This window comes from Hyperolius riggenbachi, chromosome 11 (genome assembly GCF_040937935.1).
Source record: "Hyperolius riggenbachi isolate aHypRig1 chromosome 11, aHypRig1.pri, whole genome shotgun sequence".
NCBI lineage: Eukaryota > Metazoa > Chordata > Amphibia > Anura > Hyperoliidae > Hyperolius > Hyperolius riggenbachi.
This window is the reverse complement of record NC_090656.1, coordinates 4,775,861-4,785,772: the sequence shown is the minus strand read 5'-3', so window position 1 is coordinate 4,785,772 and position 9,912 is coordinate 4,775,861. Positions and strand designations below refer to the sequence as shown.

Below are 9,912 nucleotides of genomic sequence, written 5' to 3'. Positions count from 1 at the left end.
GTATCATCACACCTGATTCCCTCCCCTCTGAAGATGGGCCTTGTAGTGACACACTATACTTTATTCTTATCCATCCCTCTTGTTGTACCAAAGGTTATAACTGCACTAGAATTACTTCTGGAGCTGGCAGCACACTATTGATATGATAACTGCTCCTCTCTCTCCTGCAGATAGCGTCGGCTCCGGGATAAGTTTCACGCTTTAATGTAAGTGTGTGGATGGAGTAGTCCATTAGTTCCCCCCACACCCCCCTGCACATCCTGTCATCTCTGCAGAGGATGTTGTGCTGGATATAGCTGGGGAACACTCCCTTCCCTTGCTAGTCAGGCTGGGAGAAGCTGAGGATGGCAGCGGAGGGTAAGTGACTTATTACTGTAACCTTACTGTATGAGCTGTCACTCTGCTAGTTATGATGTCATTGTCATGTCACACTGTGGGGTGTGTTGTCACTGTACGACTGACATGTCATTCTGAGGAGTGTGATGTCACTGCTACAACTCTCACTGACCACTTAACATTGTGAGCTGTGATGTCATATCACAGAAATATGATGTCGCTGTTATACACATGTCACAGCTTGAGTCACAATCTGTGTCACTGCTATACACAGATTATGTCACAGCCTGGGGTGTGATGTCACTGTTATACACAGATATGTCACAGCCTGGGGTGTGATGTCACTGTTATACACCGATATGTCACAGCCTGGGGTGTGATCTCATTGTTATACACCGATATGTCACAGCCTGGGGTGTGATGTCACTGTTATACACCGATATGTTACAGCCTGGGGTGTGATGTCACTGTTATACACCGATATGTCACAACCTGGGGTGTGACGTCACTTCCGTATACAGATACTGTATGTCGCAGCATGGACTGTGATGTCACTGTTATGCACAAATATGTCACAGCATGCGGCGTGATGTCACTGCCATGCAGATATGTCACAGCTTGGGGTGTGATGTCACTGTAATGCAGAGATATGTCACAGCTTGGGGTGTGATGTTATACACAGATACAGTTGTGTTCAAAATTATTCAACTTGAAATTGAGGGTTTTGGCCAGCTTTACATTGATTTTGATCATTTCAGACATGTAATAATAAATGTTATGTTATATTTGTCTGACTTACAAGTGCCTCTTTGATTTAATTGTAAACAAGATGACTGAAATTATCAAAATCAATGTCAAACTGGCCAAAACACTCAATTTCAATGGGTGTTGAATCATTTTGAACTCAAATGTATGTAACAGCTTGGGGTGTGATGTCACTGCCATACACAGATATGTAACAACAACAACAACAACAACAAATAACATTTGTAAAGCGCTTTTCTCCCGTGGGACTCAAAGCGCATAAGCATGGCTCCGACCATCGTGGTACAGAGGAAGAATTTTATAAATCTGGAAATGCCAGGCTAAACAGGTGGCTTTTCAGTCTGGATTTGAATAGCTCCAGGGATGGTGCTGTCTTTACTGGGTGTGGTAGGGAGTTCCAAAGAGTAGGGGCAGCATGACAGAAGGCTCTGTCTCCAGATTTTTTGAGGTGCACTCTGGGAGTGACCAAGTTTATAGAACTTGCTGATCTGAGGTTGTGAGAGGTGTGGTGCAGCTTCAGCAAGTCCTTCATGTATCCAGGGCCCAGATTGTGCAGGGACAGCAGGGGGGTGTGATGTCACTGTTACACATGGATATGACCGAGCATGAACTGTGGTATCTGTGATAAATGCCCAGGTATTAAGCTCCGTACACACGCTAGGCTGCAGTCCTTGGAAACAATAAACGATGGGTGGGCTGAGAATCCTTTTTTTAAAAAGTGTCCAAACAACGGTACGAGACAGCGATTGTCATCCATGTAGTCGGAACCACCCTCAGTCATTCGTATCGAACGATAACAAGCGATTCATTCAAACTCGTGTTCAGAACTCGCACTTCCAGGTCATTTTCGCACTTTCGGTAACGATTAGACCAGAAGACCATTGTTGTGTTGTACCTGAATTTAAAATCCTTACTCTCGCCTACAAAGCTCTCCACAACATAGCTCCTTCCTATATAAATCGGCTTTTTTCCAGATACCATCCTACACGCAATCTCCACTCTACTAACGATATCCTTCTGTCTTCTTCCCTGATCACGTCTTCCCACTCCCGATTACAAGACTTCTCTCGATCCTCTCCCCTCCTCTGGAACACTCTCCCTCAACACATCCACCACTCACCCACACTTACTATTTTTAGGCGCAATCTGAAAACTCACCTCTTCAGGCAAGCATACTCTCCTACCTAGGACTCTGCCCACTAACCACCATTTACACCACTCCTCACACAGCTTCCCTTACATAATGTCCTATCCTATACCTTATATGTTTACTGTAAGGCCTTTTGGCCAGGGCTCTCTTCCTGTGTAATGGGTGTACACACCTCCCACCCCTGTGTAAATATATGTAGTTAATTTGTTCTCTGCATCAGCTGTTATCCACTCTTGTATTGTATTGAGGGCTGGTTCACACTAAGGGCGTTTTCGGCCTCTTTTCAAGCGCAGGTGATTATCAAAATCGCCCACAAAACGCTTGTGCAATGATTCTCTATGGGAAGGTTCATATCAGTGCCTGTACCATTTTGGGGGCGATTTTGCTCTAATGGAAGGTATAAGAAGAGCGCTAAACGCTCACAAAATCACTTTATGCGGCGATTGCGTTCGCGCTTTCATGAATAAATACATTGTATTTATTCATTTCCGGGGCAAAGAGTTCACTTCCTGATTTGCGTCAGGGAGTGAATAAACAAATCGCTCTACAAAAGCGCTTTAGAAAAGTGCTTGATAAAATTCAGAGAGCGCAGGTGAGCACCGGGATGCGCTAAAAAATTGCGCACAAAATCGCAAAACTCTTGCTTTTGCGATTTCGATTTTAGATGGCGAAAATTTTTAATTTTAAATATTTTACATTTTAATTTAAAATATGTGCAGACATAGACAAATAAGAAGTATGTTTTTTTTTTTTTTTTTGTAAAATGAGCCATAAATTACTTTTCTTCTATGTTGCTGTCACTTACAGTAGGTTGTAGAAATCTGACAGAAGCGACAGGTTTTAGACTAGTCCATCTCTTCATAGGGGATTCTCAGCAAGGCTTTTATTCTTTATAAGATATTCCCTAAAATGATTTAAAGAGGAACTCCAGTGAAAATAATGTAATAAAAAAAGTGCTTCATTTTTACAATAATTAGGTTTAGTCAGTGTTTGCAGATTGTCAAATCTTTTAAATCCCAAATTTACATTCTGACATTTATCACATGGTGACATTTTTACTGTTGGCAGGTTATGTAGCTGCTGCATGCTTTTTTGGCAGTTGGAAACAGCTGTAAACCGATATTTCCCACAATGCAACAAGGTTCACAGACAGGAAACTGCCAGGAGTACCACGGTCCTCAGTTTCTTGTGGGAGGGGCTTCAACACAATATCAGTCATACAGTGCCCCCTGATGGTCTGTGAGAAGGAATAGATTTTTCATGTAAAAGGGGATATCAGCTACTGATCGGAGTTTCTCTTTAAACAATGATGCTGGCCAGCTTTCCTGCTCGCTACACAGTTTTTTGGCAGTTGAACAGAGCGACTGTCATTCACTAAGTGCTTTTGAAAATAAATCCCTGAGAATCCCCCATGAAGAGATGGACTAGTCCAAAACCTGTTGCTTCTGTCAGATTTCTACTACTTACTGTAAGTGACAGCAACATAGGAGAAAAGTCATTTATGGCTCATTATACTCTGGAAAAAAAACATACTCCTTAGTTGTATGTTTGCACATATTTTAAATTTTAAAATTTTTCACCATAGTGCCCCTTTAATTGCTTTAGTGTGCATTTTTTGAGCCATAGGAAAATTTGAGCATTACTTTGAAAATCAGTTTTCTTTCCGTTTTAACTGAGAGCAACTGATTAAGGCCTCTTTCACAGTGCAACGTTAAAGTCGCACGTTAGAAAATGTTTTAACGCGGACTAACGCCCAGCAATACAAAGTCTGTGCGACATTCACAGGGCACACGTTGCGTTGTGTGTAACAGTAAGCGTTTTTAGAAAGTGCTGCATGCTGTGCGTTATACACGTTATTAGCTGCGGTGGGCTGTTTGCACATGCTCAGTAATGACCTGGAAGCATACTTGTCATTGCCTGTATGCCTACTGTATGCGACCATAACAGGGCATAGAGTTGTGTTGTGTGTAACGTGTAGTGTTATTAGAAAGTGCAGCATGCTGTGCGTTATACACGTTATTAGCTGCGGTGGACTGTTTGCACATGCTCAGTAATGACCTGGAAGCATACTTGTCATTGCCTGTATGCCCTACTGTATGCGACCATAACAGGGCATAGAGTTGTGTTGTGTGTAACGTGTAGTGTTATTAGAAAGTGCTGCATGCTGTGTGTTATACACGTTATTAGCTGCGGTGGACTGTCTGCACATGCTCAGTAGTGACCTGGAAGCATACTTGTCATTGCCTGTATGCCTACTGTATGCGACCATAACAGGGCATAGAGTTGTGTTGTGTGTAACGTGTAGCGTTATTAGAAAGTGCTGCATGCTGTGCGTTATACACGTTATTAGCTGCGTTGGACTGTTTGCACATGCTCAGTAATGACCTGGAAGCATACTTGTCATTGCCTGTATGCCCTACTGTATGCGACCATAACAGGGCATAGAGTTGTGTTGTGTGTAACGTGTAGCGTTATTAGAAAGTGCTGCATGCTGTGCGTTATACACGTTATTAGCTGCGTTGGACTGTTTGCACATGCTCAGTAATGACCTGGAAGCATACTTGTCATTGCCTGTATGCTGTACTGTATGCGACCATAACAGGGCATAGAGTTGTGCTGTGTGTAACGTGTAGCGTTATTAGAAAGTGCTGCATGCTGTGCGTTATACACGTTATTAGCTGCGGTGGACTGTTTGCACATGCTCAGTAATGACCTGGAAGCATACTTGTCATTGCCTGTATGCTGTACTGTATGCGACCATAACAGGGCATAGAGTTGTGCTGTGTGTAACGTGTAGTGTTATTAGAAAGTGCTGCATGCTGTGCGTTATACACGTTATTAGCTGCGGTGGACTGTTTGCACATGCTCAGTAATGACCTGGAAGCATATTTTTTATTGCCTTTATGCTCTACTGTATGCGACGATAACGGGGCATTTACGGTAGTTGCATTGCAACTTTTTTGGGGCGTTGTAATTTTGCGCTGCGACTTTAACTCCGCATCAAAACGCAACGCCCTACTGTGAAAGAGGCCTAAGTGTAAAAGGGGCCTAACTGTTGTATTGTATGTTTTGTATTGTTATACCCTGTATGCTGTTGTACAGCGCCATTGAAGATGCAGGCGCTATATAAATCAGTAATAATAGAATGTGCAACAACGTTGTCTGCTTGTTGCTGAACAGTCGGGGATTGCTCATTTTCCGACGGCCGCGGTCTAGCGTGTGTACGGTGCTTTCGTTGTGAATCTAGGAATCGGCCATATACAGATAATAAATAGCGTGTGTACGGTGCTTTCGTTGTGAATCTTGGAATCGGTCGTCCTCCGCCATATACAGATAATACATAGCGTGTGTACAGACCATGCTTGCTGCGGGCGTCAGGTGCACTTTCTTTTCCAGCCGCCTCTGAATCTCACCCGGTGAATTGTGTGTTTGGCAGAAAGCGACGCGCTGGACAAAGCCGAAAGTTTGGCGAGAGGGGCGGCTCTGAAATGGGCGTCCGGAATATTCGCCCGCCCCGACCAGCTGGCACACCTGGGTCAATATCGCAGACGGGAGACCCAACGCAACAACTCCATCCAATCGCGCCTAAAGGTGAGTGACAGGTGACACTGGCCCCTCCTACACACAGCCAGCCCCAGAATTCCTATAGCCGTGCCCCTCACTGGTGAGCCCAGAGAAGGGTTAAACCTTCCAGTATTGCCACTTGTCCCCTTAAAGGACCACTATAGTGAAAAAAGTAAGCAGTTCAAATCAGACAGAACTGACAGGTTTTGGACTAATCCACCTCCCCGTGGGGGACTCTCAGGGTTGTTGGTTTTTTTTTTTGGTTTTTTTTAATTCAAAAGCATTTCCTGAACAGCAGTTTAACTGCCAAACCAATAAGAAACCAGCCAGCCTCCCTACTTACTTGCACACTATTCTGGCAGTTGGACTGAGCAACTGCCGTTTAGGGAATGCTTTTGAAGACAAAGAAAACCCTGAGAATCCCGCATGAGGAGATGGATTAGTCCAAAACCTGTCGGTTCTGTCATTTTAACTGCTTATTTTTTTGCTGTAGTGGTTCTTTAATTACTGACACATATAAATAATATAGCCCCAGAACAAGCATAGCTTAGACTTGTCAGTAATTAAAGAGATGATATGGCCAGCCTTAATCCTACTTTATTACACACGGGAAGAAAAGTTGGCTAAATTGAACCTGCAAATTAACAAGTATAAAAAAAGAAGGACCAGATCAGGGAGGAGGAGAGCAGACCTCTATTAATGACCCCTGTTGTATTCACTTTTCTCCTACGTTTTGTCCTCAGGCCGGTTCTAGACCTTTTGCTCCCTGAACTAAACTTATGAGGATCCCCCCCGATTTGGAAGGCTCTCGCAGCACCCGGCAATTTACTCAGCTTCATTTAATGCTCTCACATGACATGCTGCAGCTTAGCACAGTAGCACACTGGCTGGCTGTGGGTCTTTTTCTCTTCCTACTCTGACTGCATGCTGTTAGTGTAAACACTGTACAAAAATGCTGCCCCTGTAATCTGTCGCCTTTTGCAAGTGTTTCACCTTGCCTCATGAGAGAACCGGCCCTGTTTGTCCTGAGAGATCAATACATTTTCAGCGTTCTGCAATTGAAAAATACCAAAGAGTAGGTGATAAAGTACTGATAAAATTACCGTATTTTTCAGACTATAAGACGCTCCTAGGTTTAGAGGACACAAACCAGGGGAAATGTACAGGATCTTCTAAAAAAATTAGCATATTGTGATAAAGTTCATTATTTTCTGTAATGTACTGATAAACATTAGACTTTCATATATTTTAGATTCATTACACACAACTGAAGTAGTTCAAGCCTTTTATTGTTTTAATATTGATGATTTTGGCATACAGCTCATGAAAACCCAAATTTCCTATCTCAAAAAATTAGCATATTTCATCCGACCAATAAAAGAAAAGTGTTTTTAAAACAAAAAAAAAGTCAACCTTCAAACAATGATGTTCAGTTATGCACTCAATACTTGGTTGGGAATCCTTTTGCAGAAATGACTGCTTCAATGCAGCGTGGCATGGAGGCAATCAGCCTGTGGCACTGCTCAGGTGTTATGGAGGCCCAGGATGCTTCAATAGTGGCCTTAAGCTCATCCAGAGTGTTGGGTCTTGCGTCTCTCAACTTCCTCTTCACAATATGCCACAGATTCTCTATGGGGTTCAGGTCAGGAGAGTTGGCAGGCCAATTGAGCATAGTAATACCATGGTCAGTAAACCATTTACCAGTGGTTTTGGCACTGTGAGCAGGTGCCAGGTCGTGCTGAAATATGAAATCTTCATCTCCATAAAGCTTTTCAGCAGATGGAAGCATGAACCCACTTTTGAACCAGAAACAGCGGCAGAAGCGCCTGACCTGGGCTACAGAGAAGCAGCAATGGACTGTTGCTCAGTGGTCCAAAGTACTTTTTTCGGATGAAAGCAACTTTTACATGTCATTCGGAAATCAAGGTGCCCGAGTCTGGAGGAAGACTGGGGAGAGGTAAATGCCAAAATGCCTGAAGTCCAGTGTCAAGTACCCACAGTCAGTGATGGTCTGAGGTGCCATATCAGCTGCTGCTGTTGGTCCACTGTGTTTTATCAAGGGCAGGGTCAATGCAGCCAGCTATCAGGAGATTTTGGAGCACTTCATGCTTCCATCTGCTGAAAAGCTTTATGGAGATGATGATTTCATTTTTCAGCCCGACCTGGCACCTGCTCACAGTGCCAAAACCACTGGTAAATGGTTTACTGACCATGGTATTACTGTGCTCAATTGGTCTGCCAACTCCCCTGACCTGAACCCCATAGAGAATCTGTGGGATATTGTGAAGAGAAAGTTGAGAGACGCAAGACCCAACACTCTGGATGAGCTTAAAGAGAACCCGAGGTGTGTTTAACCCTCCTGGCGGTTTGCTAAAAAATCGCCAGGGGGCAGCAAATCTTTTTTTTTTAAATTTTTTTTTTTTTTTTCATGTAGCGAGACAAAGTCTCGCTACATGATAGCCGCTGCTCAGCGGCATCCCCCCAGCCCCTCCGATCGCCGGCGGCGATCGGCGATCAGGAGATCCCGTTCAAAGAACGGGATCTCCTGGAGGGCTTCCCCCGTCGCCATGGCGACGGGGCGGGATGACGTCAACGACGTCGTGACGTCATAGGGGATTCCAATCCACCCCATAGAGATGCCTGGCACTGATTGGCCAGGCAGCGCACGGAGTCTGGGGGGGGGGCGGCTGTGGCGCGATGGATAGCGGCGGATCGGCGGGTAGCGGCGGCGATCGGGCACTGCACGCAGCTAGCAAAGTGCTAGCTGCGTGCAGCAAAAAAAAAATTATGCAAATCGGCCCAGCGGGGCCTGAGCGGTGCCTTCCGGCGGCATAGCCCGAGCTCAGCTCGGGCTTACCGCCAGGAAGGTTAAAGAATGTTATCTGCTTACAGAGGCTGGATCTGCCTATACAGCCCAGTCTCTGTTGCTATCCCAAACCCCACTAAGGTCCCCCTGCACTCTGCAATCCCTCATAAATCACAGCCATGCTGTGAGGCTGTGTTTACATCTGTAGTGTCAGTCTCAGCTGCTCCCCCGCAACCTGCATAGCTCCAGTCCCTGCCCCCGTCTCTTCCCTCCAATCAGCAGGGAGGGAAGGGATGTAGGCGGGGATCTGAGTTCTGCAGGAGGCGGGGAGAGCAGCAGACTGACACTATAGAGATAAACACAGCCAGCTCTGACAAGCTGTTTGTCAGCAGCGTGGCTGTGATTTATGAGGGATTGCAGAGTGCAGGGGGACCTTAGGGGGGTTTGGGATAGCAACAGAGGCTGGGCTGTATAGGCAGATCCAGCCTCTGTATGCAGATAATATTCTTCAAACCCACCTCGGGTTCTCTTTAAGGCCGCTATCGAAGCATCCTGGGCCTCCATAACACCTGAGCAGTGCCACAGGCTGATTGCCTCCATGTCACACCACATTGAAGCAGTCATTTCTGCAAAAGGATTCCCGACCAAGTATTGAGTGCATAACTGAACATAATTATTTGAAGGTTGACTGTGTCCTCCTCTATACTCCTTTGTGTCCCCCTGTGTCCTTCGTTTGTCCCTGTGTCCTCCTCTGCATGGGCACAGTACAGGGAGTCCCTCACATTGCGGTGGGTTAGAGGTTGGTATTGGCAGGCGTTCACAAGTCAGGAACTCCCTGCATTTGGAATATAAGACGCAGTGACTTTTTTACCCAATTTGGGGGGAGAAAAAGTGAGTCTAATAGTCCAAAAAATACAGTATTCTGAGTATTCTCTTGCTTGCTGGTGGCTGTAAAGGATACCTGAGATGAATGGAAACAAGGAATGTATACACACCTGGGGCTTCCTCCAGCCCCCTTCAGGCTGATCAGTTCTTGCCGTCCTCCTGCACTGCCTAGATCCTTCGCTAGGTGGCTCGTTAATTTTGCAAGTTGGCGTAGCCGCCGGTCCCGTGGCCAGGATCGTCCTGCGCAGTACTGCTGTGCAGGCGTAGAATGCTCCTGGCAATGGGGCGTGCGCATGCACAGTACGCCCCGACTTGGGAAGTTACTGAGCCAACTAGCGGAGGATCTAGGCAACGAAGGAAGAAGACGGCGAGGGAGTGATTAGCCTGAAGGGGGCTGGAGGAAGCC

At 45.4% G+C, this 9,912-nt stretch overlaps 1 protein-coding gene across 1 annotated transcript in view; it reads left to right on the top strand.

Moving 5' to 3' along the window:
* Window positions 1–282: 282 nt before the first annotated feature.
* EXOC3L1 (exocyst complex component 3 like 1) overlaps window positions 283–9,912 on the top strand; it is a 70,309-nt gene continuing 60,679 nt past the window's right edge. The window contains exons 1-2 of the mRNA XM_068261074.1: window positions 283–357; window positions 5,688–5,842. Of these exons, the coding sequence (XP_068117175.1) occupies window positions 345–357; window positions 5,688–5,842 (168 nt within the window). The 5' untranslated portion in view covers window positions 283–344. The remainder of the gene's footprint in view (window positions 358–5,687; window positions 5,843–9,912) is intronic.